This window comes from Epinephelus fuscoguttatus, linkage group LG13 (assembly GCF_011397635.1).
Source record: "Epinephelus fuscoguttatus linkage group LG13, E.fuscoguttatus.final_Chr_v1".
Lineage (NCBI taxonomy): Eukaryota > Metazoa > Chordata > Actinopteri > Perciformes > Serranidae > Epinephelus > Epinephelus fuscoguttatus.
This window is the reverse complement of record NC_064764.1, coordinates 41,735,299-41,754,591: the sequence shown is the minus strand read 5'-3', so window position 1 is coordinate 41,754,591 and position 19,293 is coordinate 41,735,299. Positions and strand designations below refer to the sequence as shown.

Here is a 19,293-nt window from a genome sequence, read left to right as displayed (position 1 = left end):
CACTGTGTTACTTGAATGTTCTTGGGAACCTCAAAGACAAGAAGCATGGTCAGGCACAGGACCCTGGACGGGGCAGGACAGGATACTAACTGGCTTGCTCAAATACACAGGAAAACATGATTCAGGAAACTAAATGAACATAAAAGAAAGCTGCTTTAGAAAATAAACCAATTACTATATTTAATCACACATTTATGTTGCTGAGATGATGCACACATGAATAGCATCACTCTGTAGTCAGCTAACAGCGTAAACATTTTCATATGAATGTCATTGCCACTGTGTGAATTACAGAGGCATGTTGGATTATAATTTCCGTTGTAATGATGACAATGAACACAACTGATTGTCTAATACTGAATGTGATTCCGCCATAACACCTTTTGTCTTTTGTTTTTCTTGAGTGACTCAATAACAACAGCAATTACATTTTCATCTGCAGTTTTACTGATGTTACCCACCAGTCTGTCTCCATAGTATTTTAGTATCACAGGAGCCAGGCTGCAGTATCTTCAGTGTAACAATGAGTTTGATAGATTTTCTGAACCAGGGGTAAAAAAAGGCATAGATCACAGGATTCAGACAGGAGTTGAAATACAGCAGCCACACTACAAAGGGTGAGGACGAACTGCTGTCCTCAATATCCTCACCAACAAGGGATGGGGAGTAATATGGACAGAAACATATTAGAAATACAACAACAACAACACCAAGAGTCCTGGCCGCTTTCATCTCAGATTTCTTAGCAGTAACACCCACTGAACCTTTAAGTGTGACAGGTGCAATATGAGACCGCATGGCTTGAGCCTGAGACACGGCCACCACAAACACCCGCATATACAGAACTATGATGACAGTAATGGGGCCAATAAAGGTAAAAACAAGGTCGACAGCTCCTGTGATGTGGTTAAGGACAACTACACACTCTCCGTAGCAGGAATTCTGTGAGTCAGGTTGTCTCAGAAAGTCCTTTAAAATTAGACTATTATAGAGAACAGAGCAAATCCAGCAAAGGCAAACACAGATCTTTGTTCTGTCGACAGTGACTCTGGTGGTGTAATGTAGAGGATCGCATATAGCCAAATAACGATCAATTGATATGAGCACCATGTTTCCAACCGAAGAAGAGGTGATGATAAAATCTAAAATATAGTACAGAGCACACATCAGGTCACCCAGGAACCAGCAAGCCTCTGTTAGAAGGATTTCAACCGGCATTAGCAGGAGGCCCACAAGGAAGTCTGACACAGCCAGGGAGAGGATGAGGAAGTTGGTGGGGCTGTGGAGCTGCCTGAAAAGTAAAAAAATATCATTACTTATACAATTATCATCAGCAGTAGCCTTTTAGTCACAGACATAGTAGCAAGGACATTTTTATAGGCATGAATCTACTCAGGGGTGATTGCTTTAGTCACAACATAACGTTTGAATACACAATATTTTCTAGTGAGAATTGTTTAAACACAGAATAGGAATACATATGGTTTCATTTTGAAAATATATTATGTCATGCTGAGAGTTTATCTCTGCCTGAAGTGTGAGATGGAGATGATGATCAGCAGGTTGAGAGCTGCAGTGAGCAGAGAGATGAAGGACAGCAGAGTGTAAGCAAGCATGGCATCAGACTGAGGCGGCATGGGTTTCCTGCAAGAACTGTTGAGGAGCTGCGGAAAGCAGAGTTCATCTCCCTGCAGAGTCTTCATCTTCAAAGAGAGGTGGCAAGAAGCTGTTGAGTGCAGGCAAGGCACTCTGTTATACGAAGAAGATATACTTCATTAATCCCAGAGGAGAAATTCCATTTTTTCACTCTGTTGTCATCCACACACAAATACCCCAAATACACATTCATGTACAAACAGGACCTATACATGCATTAAATGGAGAGATGTCTGAGCGAGGGGGCTGCCCATGGACAGGCACTCTAGGCAGTTGGGGGTTCGGTGCCTTGCTCAGTGGCACCTCGACGGGAACTTGAAACTTCCCAACCCAAGTACCTATGGATTGAGCTACTGCTGCCGACAATACAACTGATTTATCTCTCCTTATTTATCTCTCATGATGTTGGGGCCCCCAGAAAAACCTCAACCAGTGTACATCACCATTATTAAAAAAATATGATATCACCAACAAAAAAGGATCAAATGTAAACTTTTTTAAAAAATAAATAAATAAATAAATAAAATGTTAATACTAGTAGAATTTTCAATATTGTATGTATGTATGTGTGTGTATGTATATATATATATATATATATATATAAATAAAATATTAAAAAACAAAACAATAGGTAAAAGGTAATAGGCGAGCTGGATCATAACAAACGTGACTTACCAGCTTAGGAGGGAGCAGTCTCAAGCTCCTGCTTACTCTCATGGTGGCAAAGCCTCATGTTGAGGCATTTGAAATGATTCCATCACTTTTGGTGTCTGAATTTGGGCAGTGTCTGGCCAACACATCCTCACTCCGACCTCGTCACGTGTCCACGTTTGGTCATGGACTTTCCACGTCCACATATGACGTCCAAGCTACCCTGGGTGTGTTGGTTGTTGACGTTCTGGGACGCCGTGTCAACTTCAGCCTGTTACATGCATTGTCTGTTTTCAAAATACACTTCTGTTTTCACAGGAAATGTACAGTTTGCATACAGTCTCTTTCAAAATAAAAGCACTACGTTGGTACAACACCACAAACTGACCTTTTTTTCTTCAACAACAAACACACATAGAACTTATACGAAGAGATCTGAAGCACTCAGGAGGGTGATGATTAAAAGCCTTTATTAATACATGGCTAATCTACAGTAATAAAAACATGCCAACGCATTTCAGCCAAACAAATAATCAAGAAAATAAACATAAACATATACTTACTACAGTATGTATATTTTACTGATTATTTGTTGAATTAATGATGTTAAAGTGTGTTGTGCAGATTTCCCCTGTTGTACAGAGTCTGCTATATCTTTGACCCCTTTTTCTGTCATCACTAGGTGATGCTGATCATATGACCACCTAGCTGCTCACACTGAGCAGCTGACTTATTTAACAATGAACTGAGCTGACTGACAAACATTTTGCCCTTGCCCTGACGAAGGCCTTTTTGGCTGAAACACGTTGACATGTTTTTATTAGATTAGCCATGTATTAATAAAGGCTTTTTAATCATCACCCTCCTGAGTGCCTCAGATCTCTTCGTTTAAGTTCTACTTGGATCCCTAAACTGAGGAGCACCAGAGGGACACCCTTTGCTACACCCAAGTAGCACTCCATGCATTTTGTTGCATTATTGACTGAACAAACACACATGTTTGGGTTTAGAAAAAAAGAACAGGGTTTGGCTTTATAATCTTACAGAACGCAAAAGTTGGTGAACATCGGTGGTTGTTGGACCCATCCACCACCTCTCCTTCCTCCCCGTCCGCCACAGTTGGATTTTCGCTGCCTTTTCTTAAGTCCTATTCCCGCCACGTTTCCCCCGATGCCGCTGGGGGCCATTAAACTATAACAGCAACCGGCTGCATAACATGCTGATGTTAAAGGACACCTTTTTTCAATGGTTTGTGACGCTGCAAGTCACTGCCCAAGCATCGGATTTCAATGACTTCAGAGTGAGACCGGGCTTGCCTGGCAGGCCTCGCAGGGTGGTTGCTGAACACCGCTCACTGCTTGGTCTGTGCTGAAGCACCGTTGAGGTTATTGAGGTGCCCACTCCATCTATGAAGAAAGCTGCTCAGTGTTTTACTCACCATCACTAAAGAGGAAAAGGATGACTGACAGGGAGAATCCCCCTCCCTATATATGCAGTCCGCACATGTTAGGGTAGGCATGTCCTGATTGACTGGCTACATTTATGCTTTCTGTCAGTGTGTGAATACCTGCTCATGATTAGGGTAGTTTTACCCAAAGAGTCAAGTAGAGGGTGGAGCCTGTGTAAGATAGAACTCTCTCCCAAACCAGGGGGGGCACTCCACCATTTTCTGGCAGAGAACCATGGCCTCAGACTTGGAGGTGCTGACTCTCATCCTGACCGCTTCATACTTGGATGCAAACCACTCCAGTGCATGCTGGAGGTCACAGTCTGATTAAGTCAACAGAACCACATCATATGCAAAGAGCAAAGATGTAATTCTGAGGTCCTCAACCAGACCCCTTCCTCTTCTTGGCTGTGCCTTTAGATCCTATCCATGAATATCACAAACAGAAGTCCACAAAACTCTTGTAGACTGGATGGGCAAACTTTCATGACTTCTCTTGCTGCCCTGCAATGGTAAAGAGCTGGTCCAGCTGTTATATGGCCAGGACAGAAACCACATTGTTCCTCCTGAATCAGAGGTTCAACAGCTGGTCAGAGCCTCCTTTTCAGCACCCTGGTATGATATCTGGAGCACACTTTCCAGTTCCCTTTTTTTTAATGGAAACCACCAACCTGGTCTGCAATTCAACAGGCGTTATAATAATAATAATAATAATGATAATAATGATACATTTTATGTATAGGCGCCTTTCATGACACTCAAGGTCACATTACAGACAAAGACAGTAAAAGTAACAGTAGATAAAAAGTCAAAGACACATTCCATGCAACACTGAAAAGGTGTATCAGTAAAGACAACCCAACAATGTCTAGAGCCTTCAGCATCTCAAGGTAAATCTAATTTACACCTGGTGCCTTGCCACCAAGGAGCTTTAATTATTACATCAGCGACCTATGCCAGGGATAGGGGCAAGGATTCTCCCAAGTCTTCAGAATCTGCCTCCTTCATAGAGGATGTGATGACTGGGTTCAGCAGTTTCTCAAAGTGTTCTTTCGACTGCTTGACAGTATCCCCAGTCCAGGTCAGCTGAATGGAGTCTGAGACAAGCACTGTTTTCCCTTCCTGAGGCATCTAACAGTTTGCAAGAACTTCCTTGAGGGTAACCAAAAGTCCCTTTCCATATCCTCCCCAAACATCTCCCTTACCCAGGTTTTTGCTTTGGCGACCATTGCAGGCTGCAGCCCTTTGGGCCAATTGGTACTTGTCTGCTGCTTCTGGAGACCCCTGTGCAAACCAAGCCCTAAAGGCCCCCTTCTTTAGCCTTACAGCTCCATTCACTGCTGATGTCCACCAGTGGGTTCTCAGGACAGGCAGGCATAAAAAAAAAAAAAAATCTTTTGAAAGGTGGGACCTTGTGCACCTTGTGGGCAGGGGCCTCAGCCAGACGTTCCCATTTCACCCTCACTACACCTCACCCCCCATCTGATCCAACTCACCACCACGTGGTAATCAGTTGACAGATCTGCTTCTCTCTTCACTCGAGTGTCATATGGCTTATTGCCTCACGTCTGATGATACATTCAAAAGTCGATCATTGATCTTAGGCCTATGGTGTGTTGGTCCCAAGTACACCTATTACAACACACCTCCCAGCATCATAGGGACATGCAAACCCCTCCACCATGTTATGGTGTCAATTCTTGGAGGGAGAGAATTTTCCTTTACTGACTTTAAAATCGAACTTTGAGAAGGTAAAGCTGTGTTATTTTCTTGTGCAGCACTTACAAGAAGGACACGGGGCCCCTTTAGACAGGTTTTCTACTGAAATGTCATTGCACTGTGGAGTCATTCTTGGCACAAAGTTAAGATCTCTTGGAACATAGGATCTAAAAGTGCAGTCAGGTGGAGGAGAGAGTCCAGTTTGTGGACATCAGAATTGATGATCTGTTCTTTGTAAAAGATATAATTCTGCTGGCTGAGATAAGTGGAGCAGCTCAGGGCAGAGAGCAAGATGCCAGACACACAGATGGAACCACACAGGAAGACTTATATGCCTGAAGGGCAGAGTCACCTGCAAACCCGAGTTTCAGTTGGGTCACAGAAATAGGCACTGGGGGATACTGAGATACTTGGAAGAGTAACAGATGAGCTAACTGGCTGATTAATGAGGAAGGCAGGACATCACGCTGGAGACTGGGATAAGCAGCGGGTTCAAAATCCACATGCATGTTGGAGCAAGAGGGGGCTCGTCATAGTTGCCAACCCACCCATTTTTCTCAGGAGACTCCTGTTTTTCATTGCCTCCCCCAGTCAAAATTCTCCCCCTTTTCACTATTTATGACAAAATGTTCACGCCTTTTTTCATTTTCATCATCACAACCTGTTTCTGGCACTGTATTGCATGAATAAACTAAGCCCTACGACTCTAAAAGTCGACTGTTTCCACCCTAATCCCCCTCTCTCTTCTTTCTCAGGTACTCGAGGGGCCATAAAGGGGCCTCATTTGGGCTCACTGCAGTCAGGTACGGCTTAAGGTGGACATATTTTCTCCATCCTGACTGTACTGCATGTGTAAGTCCAACGGCTGCTCTAGCGGAGGTCATATGCAAGGATCAGTGACGAAGTATCAGAGATGGCCACTGAGGTGCAGCAGGGATTCAGTGACAGCTGCAAGGCCTGGATGAGGATAAGTGATGACTACAGGGATGGCTGACTGGGGGAGGGGTTACAAGTGGTTGAGTTCACGGAGACATGACAGAACACTGAATCTACCAATTTAAAACAAACAATTCTGAAGTCTGAACATATCCATACAGCAAGAGCTTATTCGGGTTCATGACATAATAGTATCCAGAAGAGGCATTACCCTTTGTTCTGCTGGTCTCCAAAGCAGGGCATCATGGAAATTGTCATTGTTTAGATGTAAGGAGAAAAGGGGCAAAGGTGTAAAATAGAGAGAAAGATAGACACCTAACGATGATAGAGGTAATTACACAAGGGAGAAGTTTAATCACGCCTACTGAAAGACAGTCATTACCAAAGAGAAAGACGAAGCAGGGGGGAGTGGTAAACTGGCTATATTACAGAGCCTCAGGCTGAAAGCTAACAGAGCTCAGCAGCTTCTCGTCTCCTCCTCTTTCTGAGAATGAAAACCTTTGATGAAGCTGAACTTTGCTTTCCACAACTCCTCAACTCCTCCTGCAGGAAGGCCATGCGTTCTCACTCTGTATCCATGCTCACTTATGTTTTACTGTCCTCTATCTCTGTGCTCACTGTGACTCTCAACCTGCTGGTCATCATCTCCATCTCTCACTTCAAGTATTCAAATACTTTATTAATTTAAAAAGCTGGTAGCTGAACAGACAGTAATTGTTTGTGTAATGGAATATAAAAATTATCCTACGCTGTAAAGGGAAGATTGTTTTATGTTTCAGTCATGGCTTTTATCTGATGTTATGACAGTTGATGCTACAAATAATGATAAGCATGTTGCTCTCTTATTTCTCCAGGAAGCTCCACACCCCGACCAACCTCCTCCTCCTCTCTCTGGCTGTCTCAGATTTCTTTGTGGGCCTTCTCATGTTCTTCCAAATTATACTCATAGATGGTTGCTGGCTCCTCGGGGACCTCATGTGTATTCTGTATTATGCTCTGGACTATATTATTACCTCTGCCTCTATAGGAACCATGGTGCTCATATCTGTTGACCGCTATGTTGCTATTTGTGATCCTCTGCAGTACTCCACCAAAGTCACACAAAAAAGAGTTCAAGTCTGTGTTTGTCTGTGTTGGATGTGTTCTGCTTTCTGTCACAGCCTGCTGCTGATGGATAACCTGGAACAACCCGGCAGGTATAATTCCTGCTCTGGAGAGTGTGTGGTTGTCATTAACTACATTGCAGGAATTGCAGATCTGTTTTTATCCTTTATCGGTCCTGTCACTGTCATCATAGTTCTGTACATGAGAGTATTTGTGGTGGCTGTGTCTCAGGCTCGTGCCATGCGTTTTCATATTGCAGCTGTCACTCTCCATCAATCAGTGAAAGTAACTGTTAACAAATCTGAGCTGAAAGCAGCTAGAACACTTGGTGTTGTCATTGTTGTGTTTTTAATATGTGTCTGTCCATATTTTTGTGTTGCACTGTCGGGCCAAGACACCTTACTCAATGCTTCATCTGCTGCCTTTGTAATCTGTTTGTTCTACTTTAACTCCTGTCTGAATCCTGTGATCTATGCCTTTTTTTACCCCTGGTTTAGAAATTCTATTAAGCTCATTGTTACACTTAAGATACTGCAGCCTGGCTCCCGTGAGGCAAACATGCTGTAGAGAGTGTGCATGATGCCTGTATTTAGAGAGAAAAATGTACTTGGTCACAGTGATTGTGTAACAGATTCAGGGCAAAGTGTTTAAACATTTTTACACACAGATTATAAAAAGATGTCTTTACATGGTGAATGCCACAATATAATGTTTTCTAATAATTACTTTTCCATTTTCAATGCAACAGTGAAGCTATTCAGAAAACTACTACTCTAGAAAATCTATTTAACTCATTTGATATACTGAAGCCTGCCTCCTGTGAGGCTAACACAATGTACAGAGTGGGGAGCCACTAACATGAAATCTTGTGACACATTTCAGTCAGTCAAATAAATTTGAGGATCTTGGGCAAATATAGACAGGCTGTTAGCATTTTTGATCCCAACAGGTCTTTAGTTACAGTGTGATAGTGTCGCAGACCTAAAGGGGTAATAAACAAGCAAATCAAGGGGCCTTTCACAGATTTTACAAATCTTGACTTTCAGTCAAATTCCTTTAAATAAGTGTTTGACCACTGGGACAATGGTACTTTCATTAAACTGTGCTGTCTGTGCTGTAGGCAAGGCAAGGCAAGTTTATTTGTATAGCACAATTCAACACAAGGTAATTCAAAGTGCTTTACAGAGACATTAAAAGCGACAAGACACAATTTAAAACAAAAAAAAACAGTCGATTAAAAAGGGAAATAGAAATTGAGAATGATAGTGATAATAATAAAATACAGTAACATAAAATAAAAACAGGCTCAATACATTGAACAGTCAGGATAAGAAAAGAAGTAGAATAATAAGAGGCATAAATCAGCAGTGTGTAGTTAAAAAGTACGGGCAGTAGAGTAGGAAGACAAACACTTTTGCCATTGGTGCTACATGACCAGAGACCACAGAGGGAAAGGGCTGTGGCATCAGATTTTGCTTCAGAGTTAGAAAACCTACTACAATGCATAGCACTGCACTGGACCAACTAATGCTCCCAGTGGTGGGTGACATAATGCAAATTCATACGTTTGACACAATGGTGACCAGCTGGTAACAAACAATCTCATATTACAGTTATACACTAAGCAACATGTTTCTGAAGGCATTTTAGGCAAAGAAAGACAACTCAGAACAGAATTTTGTTTTTTTTCTTCGATCAGCACTGTTTCTGAATTTAGTGTTTGATCAGAGTTTAGTCTAAGTTTGAGAAACAGAGAGAAGGGTGGGATCCACTTTTATACTCTTTGTTCATGGAGGCAAGCAATACAAAAAAGTTTATGTACAGCCTGAATATTGAGCTGCAGCCTGAGAACCAGCTGGGAGAGGAGCAGGGAGATCTAAGAACTGGTTAGATGGAAGGAAGTGTACCACAGTTCATTTACACATGCTATCCTGATTGTTATGATGCAAAGCTGGTTGAAAACCAGCAAAGTATCTTTTTACATACTGCTGCCACCACCAGCGACTGAAGTCCTCGGTGCAGTGTAGAAAGGTTTAACCTCAATAAACCTGATTTAGGAAGCACATTGGTCGGTGTAATTGGTCAACCTTCTTTTTATTGATTATCTCAAACAAGTGGTTCTGAAACTCTGATAATAAACACACTAAAGGTTTATTATGTTTGATCTGGCCACACATTCTCACTCCGACCTCGTCACATATTCATTTGGTCATGGACTTTCCACGTCCAAATTCAACATGCAAGGTACCCTGGGTGTGTTGTTTGCTGATGTTCAGGGGCACCGTGTCAACTTCAGCCTGTTGCATGCATTGTCTATTTTCAACATACACTTCTGTTTTCACAGGAAATGTACAGTTTGCATACAGTCTCTTTCAAAATAAACATTCTACATCAGTAGAACACCACAAATTGACATTTGTTTTCCTTCAGCAACACCTGCACATAGTTATGTTTTGAAAGTCAGTGGTTGTTGAATCCATTCGTCACCCCTACTGTCCACCCTACTCGGACTTCTGCTGCCTTAACTTTTGTTGTTGTCCCGCCATGTTTTTTCCTTGATGCTGCTGGGCAACGTGAAACAGTAATAGCAATTGGCCACGCACCATGCAGATTTGAAAGGACTGCTTTTTGTTGTTGATGTCTGACACTGGAGATCACTGACCAGGCTCCAGATTTTGACGATTTCAGAGTGAGTCCGAATTGGATCCTGAGCCAAAATGTAAAAACTGAGCCTTAACCTTCTGCAGAGAACAAGTTCCACATTAAAGGTAACAAGAAGCTGCAGCCAAACGTGTAACAATAATAAAATTCAAGTGTCCAACTTGCAGGTGTGAGATGTAAAAGAGCAAGTGTAATAGTTTGTTGATGTTAATCTCTCAACAGACAAGTATGACAGGTCTCAACATCAGTCTATAGTTAGAGTGTAAAAACCTGCTTTACAGGCTTAACAGACAGACATTTTCACGAGAGGGACACCTTCTAATCTATAGGTAATCCTGAAGAAAAACTGCAGAAGTTTTAGCCACCAGATTATGGCAAATGCAATCAAACAGTGCATAAAAGTCAACCCATGGTGTTTTCTTGTTACCAAACAAAAGCTGAGTTTACTTTACCGTACAACATCTATTGCACGTCTGTCCATCCTGGAAGAGGGATCCCTCCTCAGTTGCTCTTCCTGAGGTTTCTACTGTTTTTTTCCCTGTTAAAGGGTTTTTTGGGGAGTTTTTCCTGATCAGCTGCGAGGGTCCTAAGGACAGAGGGATGTCGTATGCTGTAAAGCCCTGTGAGGCAAATTGTGATTTGTGATACTGGGCTGCTAACTATAAGCTTTATCAAAGAGGAAAGTCTTAAGTCTAGTCTTAAATGTGGAGACGGTGTCTGCCTCCCGGACCGTAACAGGAAGATGATTCCACAGGAGAGGAGCCTGATAGCTGAAGGCTCTGGCTCCTGATCTACTTTTGGAGACTTTAGGGACCACGAGTAACCCTGCGTTCTCAGAGCGCAGTGTTCTGGTGGGATAATAAGGCACTATGAGCTCTCTAAGATATGACGGAGCTTGACCATTTAGAGCTTTATAAGTTAACAGTAGGATTTTAAATTCAATTCTGGATTTTACAGGGAGCCAGTGCAGAGAAGCTAAAACAGGAGAAATATGATCTCGTTTCTTAGTTCCTGTTAGTACACGTGCTGCTGCATTCTGAATTAGCTGGAGAGTTTTTAAGGACTTACTAGAGCTACCTGATAATAGAGAGTTACAGTAATCCAGCCTTGAGGTAACAAAAGCATGGACCAATTTTTCTGCATCTTTTCGGGTCAGGATAGGCCTAATTTTCACAATACTATGCAGATGAAAAAATGCAGTCTGTGAAGTTTGTTTTAAATGAGAATTAAAAGACAAATCTTGATCAAATGTTACTCCAGTATTGCCAGTATTTTTTCATTACTGCAAGAAATTCCATTGACTCATTCACAAGTCAAAAATGTGTTTTATCTGAAAGAATCATGCAATATTTACATCTAAGATAATAGAAAAACAGTAATAATATTATTCTTCACTATATGAAGTGACTGATAACAAGATCTGTATAATGGATTGTAAAGAAATTCGTCAGGTTTTTATTTTGTAGACAATTAATCTGTATTTATAGCATCATGGGATGACAGCACAATGATGTGTTTGGTATCATCGGAAAGCTCCGGTCTTGCTCTTTCATGTGATATGCGTGACATTTCTGTGCGACCCTGCATTCATGAGTAATCCATCCATGAGTAATGTGTGTGCAAAGCTGTACGAAAGCTTTGTTATACATAATTTTAGTGTAAATTTATCATTTTCTTTCGCTGTTAAAACATTGAAACATTGGACTACCGGCAAGTGCTTGGTCTTGTCAGAAAGCTACGGTTCCACTGTTTTGCATGATATGGTTTCTCACTATGACAAACAGTTGCAGAGAAAATCCATAGAGAAAACAGGTGTGAATTTGGACGTACTATGTGTCGTTCAGGCCCATAGGGTTAACAACAGCAAAACTATCAAAACATATGAACAATAATGCATCATATTTTAATTGTTATATTCTGTGAGGGAAAATCTGAATCTTCAGCATATCCAGTTACATTTGTCAGGTACAATGTTTTCCTCTTAATTGTAAGTATACATTTTCTTTATGCAGGGTTCTTTGGGGGCTTTTGTAAGTTACTTTGGAGTACAATGAGTAAGGATAGTAGCATGATTCTGTGTTTTTCATATCTTAACATCATAACAGATTTACAACTGTCTGGGTTCTTTAATTTGGGGGCCTAATGATAAAGTCAAACCCCTGATTATTTTTTATTTTATCGTACAGAATTCATTTAATAATACTATTCCTGATACATTCCTGGTTTTCATAACACCCTCAATCTAACTAATCCCATCTGTAGATGGTGTAGAACTGCAGAAAATTTGTTTACATTATTTTTTTTGTGGTATCTTTTCAAGCTGGCTCACCCATTTTAAAACATAATCAGGTGCCTTATTTGAGAATCCAGCCTCCACAATGTTTGCTTAGAAAATTTGGCCCTTGGACAAAATTACTTGATGACCTGGCTTTCTAGTCATATGACTCTAGAGCCACATTTTTTTTTTTTTATCTCAGTTAGTTAGCTGGGAATTGTTGGATTTTAATTTGTTTATTCTGAGGTTATTCTTTAACATTACAGGTGCTTCTGTATGTAGGTGCAGACCTTGCAACAGTGTGAGGTCACCCTATGACCTTTGATCCTTATGTGCACCATGCTGCTTTCTTCTTTCACTTTAAAGACTCCCATGACACTTCAAATGCCAACTGTGCCTTTTGGTTCCCTCCTCTTGCCAGTCCTCCTGAGTGCCAGCAGCTGTTGAATCTGCACACCTGAACCACATCTACAATCAGGCCGCAATCAGCCTTAATGTCTGAGCTGGGGTTTTATACTTATAAAACCCCAGCTCAGACATTAAGGCTCTGCCAAGACATTCAGTCCCCTCTGGGTTAGGGTTAGGGTTAGCCTGCCACGTCCAGCCTCATTTAGATCAGATCAATCAAGTCTTCAGCTCCACTTCTTCAAACTACAAGAAACTGCCTTTAACCATTCCCTATTTCCTGGTTGTTTTTGCATTTTGGGTCTTAAATTGAACCGCCACAACAAATAGTTGCCTGTATCAGTGGAAACCTGAGCAAATGTGGTGGGAACATAATCAGTTATTGTGACAGTGTCAAGCCCCGAACTCTGTCACTACTGTCTCATAAAAAAGGCACAGACATTCCCGAAGATTCCCTAGAAATAATCCTTTTCTCGTTTTTTTTTCTAGATATGGGCTGCACCGGTGGATCTGAAATCCATCTCAGTAGATATGGGTCAATTTGTGTATAAAATTCTTTCATTATTTTGATTTTTGTGCGTTTTGGATCACTTTAGAAAAAATGTAATTTAGGGTGATTTTACTGCCGTCAAATGTAAAAGTGGGTCAAAATTCATGCAAACAATATGTTAGAACTGAAGGAAAAGTAAAAAATGTAACTCACAGAGCTCACATCATTATATGTCAATGCTATTTTGGCACAACATTGCAGGAAGGATACTAACTATAACTTTACTATTGTCTGTTAAATGGTGGTCCTGTAAAATTCATGTGAAACACCTATTCAAAGCATACCCAAAGTAAATTGAAAGCTGGACTTGTTCCAATTTTAATACATGTACATGCATGGTCTCATTTGTAAGGCAACACTTTGTTCCCCAACAGTCAGAATTAACAGCTTCTGTCTGTCTGTCTTCTGAGTTTCAACACGCTGAAACAAAAGTTTATCTTTGTACAAATTTGTCTTTGGAAAAAAAAAAGATGACCTGGGAAATATTAGCTGGAAAACACAATGGGGCCATATCATGATGCTTCACATAGTCCAAATTCAAATTAGAAAACAATATCACCTATAAGAAATGTTTTCCATGTTTTTCTAAGGTTTTGTTCCGGTGCTTTTCAAATAAAAGAGGGTAAATAATGAGCTGAATGTGTGATTATGAGTGAAAAACCTATCAGCACAGACAGAGATGCCTTTTAAGGAGCTTACTGTAAATAAAAACACTTCTAGAAAACCTAAATTGACAAGAGAAAACATTTTTCCCCATTAAGACAACATAGGAGCTTTTTGTTTATCATTTCTGTACATTCATAACAGTCTATGATGACAATAATGACTTAAAAACTCTACTGGAGAACAGGAGTGTCATTCAGTACAAGACCCATAAACCTTAGCCATGTACTGGCCTTTTAACTAGCATGAAACTACAGGAAAACTAAGTGATTTACGTCCTTTCAATTCAGGCTGAGGCTGGCTATAAACACCATAGCAACAGCATTGGAAGCTCCTATTGACTCAGTGAGGTCTCAATAGAAAGCCCTGACGTTCACCTCCATCCTGGCAGTGCCCATCTAGTTTGTTTATATGCAAAATGAGAGAAATTATGCATGATATGAAGAGAATTATAAAAATCTGAAATGATGCAACAGAAGCTGAAAGTGTGGATATCTGTGGGTGTAATAATATGTTTCATGTATGCTTCATGGGTGAGTTATGACTGTTTGTCTTATGTGTGACAGATAAGTTAAATGAGCCTACTTTGGTGGCTGTGTCTTGAAATGGTCGCATGGGTTTGGAGAGGCCATCCAAGCCACCTCCATCACATAGCAACTGAGAAGTGGTGGGAGGTCGGCCACTTTCCTAACCATTTCAAATGATATGTTATGTCATATGAGTAAACCACTTAAACAACAACAAATACAGCAGGCGTTTTACATATCATAATCATCCAAATCGCCTTACGAGGGCCAACAGATCGCTCTAACTCTGCTAATGTCTGTGGGTCAAAGTCATGTATTAAAACTAAGTACAAGTCTTTACACTGTTTTCCTAATGTGGATATAAATAACTTGAAATCACAGATAAGAGTAGGGACAACCTCACAATTTCTTATCAATTCTACTGTGTTGAGAACACAGCACGCACAACAAAAATGTGAACAAGTCTTCATACATGCAGAATCCTAGAGGTGGTGATGTGCCTGAAACTAATGAACAGACAGTTAATGACTTTACTGCTGCAGTAACAAGGAAACAGTCATTCTTTGAGCATATTGGATTGTATCATGTATGTTCATTTTATATATATGTATGTATAAGTGTTTACACAGGTCAGATTTACTCAGAATCTGTTATTCAGTTTCTCACCAACATGACCACGTATAGTTTTTGTTCATGCTAAGGGTCTGTCTACAGCATGTTTGCCTCACGGGAGCCAGGCTGCAGTATCTTAAGTGTAACAATGAGCTTAATAGATTTTCTAAACCAGGGGTAAAAAAAGGCATAGATCACAGGATTCAGACAGGAATTAAAGTAGAACAAACAGATTACAAAGGCAGCAGATGAAGCATTGAGTAAGGTGTCTTGGCCTGATAGTGCAACACAAAAATATGGACAAATACATATTAGAAACACAATAATGACAACACCAAGAGTCCTGGCTGCTTTCAGCTCAGATTTGTTAACAGTTACTTTTGCTGTTTGATGGAGAGTGACAGCTGTGACATGACACCGCACGGCACGAGCCTGAGACACAGCCACCACAAATACTCTCATGTACAGAACTATGATGACAGTGACAGGACCGATAAAGGACAATAACACATCTGCAATTCCGGCAATGTAGTTGATGACAAACACACATTCTCCAGAGCAGGAATTAAACTTGCCGGGTTGTTCCAGGTTATCCATCAGCAGCAGGCTGTGAAAGAAAATAGAACCTGTCCAACACAGACAAACACAGACTTGAACTCTTTGTTTTGTGACTTTAGTGGAGTACTGCAGAGGATCACAAATAGCCACATATCGGTCGACTGATATAAGCACTGTGGTTCCTATAGATGCAGAGGTAATAATGTATATTACATACTGATACAGAGTACATATGATGTTACCGAGGAGCCAGCAACCATCTATGAGCATAATTTGGAAGAAATTGAGGGGGCCCACAAAGAAATCTGAGACAGCCAGAGAGAGGAGGAGGAGGTTGGTCGGGGTGTGGAGCTGCCTGCAGAGGAAGACCAGAATATATTTATTATTTATAGTATTTATTATAATTTAGAAAAAAAAAGCAAACACAGCAATGACTAAAATACCAAAAAAAATAGTTTGAGATCAAGCAATATTTGTTAGTACTATCTAACAGTTTCATAAATTGATGTAATATTCAGTTACTTGAAGTGGGAGATAGAGATGATGACGAGCAGGTTAAAAGCTGCAGTGGACAGAGAAATGGAGGACAACACAATGTAAATGAGCATGGCCTCAAAATAAGACCGAATTGGCTTCCTGCAGGAGGTGTTGAGGAGTTGTGGAAAGCAGAGTTCATATTCCTCCAAGGTCTCCATCACCAGAGATGAGAAGCTGCTGAACTCTGGCAGCTTTCTGACCAAAGCTTTCTGTCAAACAGAAGATTTATCTCTATCCTCTCTGCCCACCTCTGTTGCTGTTTATCTCCACAGAGACTGAGGTACTATGGTTTCCATGCACATCTTTCTCAAACTCAATCTTCATCCGTTCCTTCCTTTCACATCTTCCACTGACAGTTCTGTCCTCCACTCCTTACTATTTTTCCATTCAATCCTCTCTGCACTCCAGAATTGTAATTATCTCAACTTCACCAATGTAAGTGAGAGGCAGGAATTATAATTACCCGAGGATCTGGGGATCAGTAGGGACACAAAAAAAAAATCTTCCTGACAGAAGTTCGACATCAAGCCAACATTGTATGTGGGGCCCGTTTGGGTAGTAAATGAGATAAAAATGGGCCCTATATTGAACTGTCCATGTGTTCCATATTGGCCCTATGAGAATTACCCACATGGGTGGGTTTGCCCAGGTTGGCCCTCCATGGGTCATGCTGGGGCTACCTGAGTACAAAGTGGATATGGGTCAGAAATGGACATCTTATCTGGTGCCCACTTGGGTTAACCAACCCATGTGGTCACTGTGCGCTTGGCGAAGAGGCAGACACAGGTGCTCACAGATTCGGGCGTACTATCCACCTTATTTTCAAACACGGAAGTAAATAGTGATCAACTTCCGTGTTTTTGTGCGTAACTTCCGGTCAGCCGCTTTCCCTCATGCTTTCCCTTACCGGTGCTAACGGTGCAAGCTAATTTTTTTCAATTGTCAGTTGTTTATGTTAGTCAATCAGTTAGTTTAGTTAGTTAGTTAGTTAGTTAGTCTGTGTATTTTATATAGATAACTGTGCTCATGTTTCCGTTATCCGGTAATTGCCGGTAAAAATTATTCCTTCTAAACGCGAATAAATCGCACGTCAATCAAAGACTATGAGCCAAAAAGCCCAATCTATCCTGAGTGAGACAAACAGCTTGATCCCCGTCTCCAGTGTACCAGCAGAGAACCTGCAGAACCGAATCAGCGAAAAAACACACCGGGCTACACAGCCTCTCTGCCTGAGCAGCTGAAGCTGTGGCTCGCACCCTCGACACACAGGTGGTGCTTCTGCATGCCAGCCAAACATGTGCGCAACTGTGAGAAATAAATATGTGAGGTGTACACTGCTTTTCTACCTTTTTTTATTTTCTTTATTTTATTTTCTTTCTTTCTTTCTTTCTTTCTTTCTTTCTTTCTTTCTGTCAGCGACATACACTCCAAACACAGGATGGGTTGTTTTTATTGACTGAGTTGATCATTAAGCTATAGTGATGCGCAGATCGGCTCTGATAGCACCCGAATCAGCATGTACGCATCAACCATCCAGCCGTTACAACATGACTGAGCTAGCAAAGCAGTGATATATATATATATATTCAGTTGCTGTCGAGAATTCCAAGAGTGTGCAAAGCAGTAATCAGAGCAAAGGGTGGCTATTTTGAAGAAACTAGAATATAAAACGTGTTTTCAGTTATTTCACCTTTTTTTGTTAAGTACATAACTCCACATGTGTTCATTCATAGTTTTGATGCCTTCAGTGAGAATCTACAATGTAAATAGTCATGAAAATAAAGAAAACGCATTGAATGAGAAGGTGTGTCCAAACTTTTGGCCTGTACTGTACTTGGCCAGTCCATCACCTTCACCTTCAGCTTCCTCAGCAAGGCAGTTGTCATCTACTAGGTGTGTTTTGGGTCATTATCATGTTTGGACATGTTCGCTGTAGGGTGTACTCACTTATGTTGCCAACTGTTTAGATGTTGATGGCTGTGTTTTGAGTAATTTTCAGAGGAAGGTAAATCTATACTACTATACAAGCTGTACACTGACTACTTTAAGTTATATTAAAGTGTCATTTCTATAGTGTTGTCCCATGAAAAGATATAATGAAATATTTGCAAAAATGGGAGGGGTGTACTCACTTATGTGAGATACTGTATGTATGTATATACATATATATACGGATGTAGTAGAACATCCTGGTACTTTTGGCATACTGCATCTGACATACTATGTATTGGGACACACTAATTCTTTTTCTGGCATACTAAATAGTATGGTAGTATGGGTATTGGAACGCAGGGATGGAAACATGGAGGCAAAACAGAACGCAGCCAGCTTCTGGTTTTATATATACATATCAACAAGGTAAACAACAAGGCGATTCCCATTTACACAGTGGTCAAGAGTGCTGGACCGGAAGTATTGCACAAAAAACCAGAAGCTGGCTGCATTCTGTTTTGCCTCCATGTTTCCGTCCCTGCGTTCCAATACCCATACTACCATACTATTTAGTATGCCAGAAAAAGAATTAGTGTGTCCCAATACATAGTATGTCAGATGCAGTATGCCAAAAGTACCAGGATGTTCTACTACATCCGGTCACATTTCACGGTGTGCATGTCAGCATGCTTCTTTGGCCATTCTGACCCACAGTCCTTTGCGCAGTGGAAGTTACGTCGCACTGACTGAGCTGCGTGTACAACCAACGCCCACATATAGCACAGAAGACAACACGACACAGACAACACAGACAACTTTATTGTGATTATAGTATAATCAATGTTGGGGTTCAACTATGACTACAATATAGAAGATTATACCAGTACAGGCAGTGGGGTAAGTGTGGTATAAATAATGAATATGACTAAATATGAATATACTATGGGCCAGGTATGAGCAGTATAGACTAGTAAATATATAAATAGTGAAAGTCAAATACATATTAAGTAATGTAGTAAGAATGTGCAAATGTGTTACACTACAAATAAAAGTAATGTGA

The 19,293-nt window shown here is 40.9% G+C and overlaps 3 protein-coding genes across 3 annotated transcripts; 1 reads left to right on the top strand and 2 right to left on the bottom strand.

The window, feature by feature from the left end:
* Positions 1-453: 453 nt before the first annotated feature.
* Positions 454-1,703, bottom strand: LOC125899539 (trace amine-associated receptor 3-like). Its single transcript, XM_049593931.1, has 2 exons — positions 1,531-1,703; positions 454-1,291 (listed from the first exon to the last, which is right to left on the bottom strand). Exons 1-2 carry the CDS (start codon positions 1,701-1,703, stop codon positions 454-456), a joined length of 1,011 nt encoding a protein of 336 aa, XP_049449888.1.
* A 5,196-nt stretch (positions 1,704-6,899) lies between these two features.
* Positions 6,900-8,080, top strand: LOC125899313 (trace amine-associated receptor 13c-like). The gene is made up of 2 exons (XM_049593513.1): positions 6,900-7,072; positions 7,264-8,080. The coding sequence occupies exons 1-2, from the start codon at positions 6,900-6,902 to the stop codon at positions 8,078-8,080; spliced, it is 990 nt and encodes a 329-aa protein (XP_049449470.1).
* Positions 8,081-15,302: 7,222 nt separating this feature from the next.
* On the bottom strand, positions 15,303-16,459 carry LOC125899320 (trace amine-associated receptor 13c-like). The gene is made up of 2 exons (XM_049593520.1): positions 16,287-16,459; positions 15,303-16,119 (listed from the first exon to the last, which is right to left on the bottom strand). Exons 1-2 carry the CDS (start codon positions 16,457-16,459, stop codon positions 15,303-15,305), a joined length of 990 nt encoding a protein of 329 aa, XP_049449477.1.
* Positions 16,460-19,293: the final 2,834 nt, after the last annotated feature.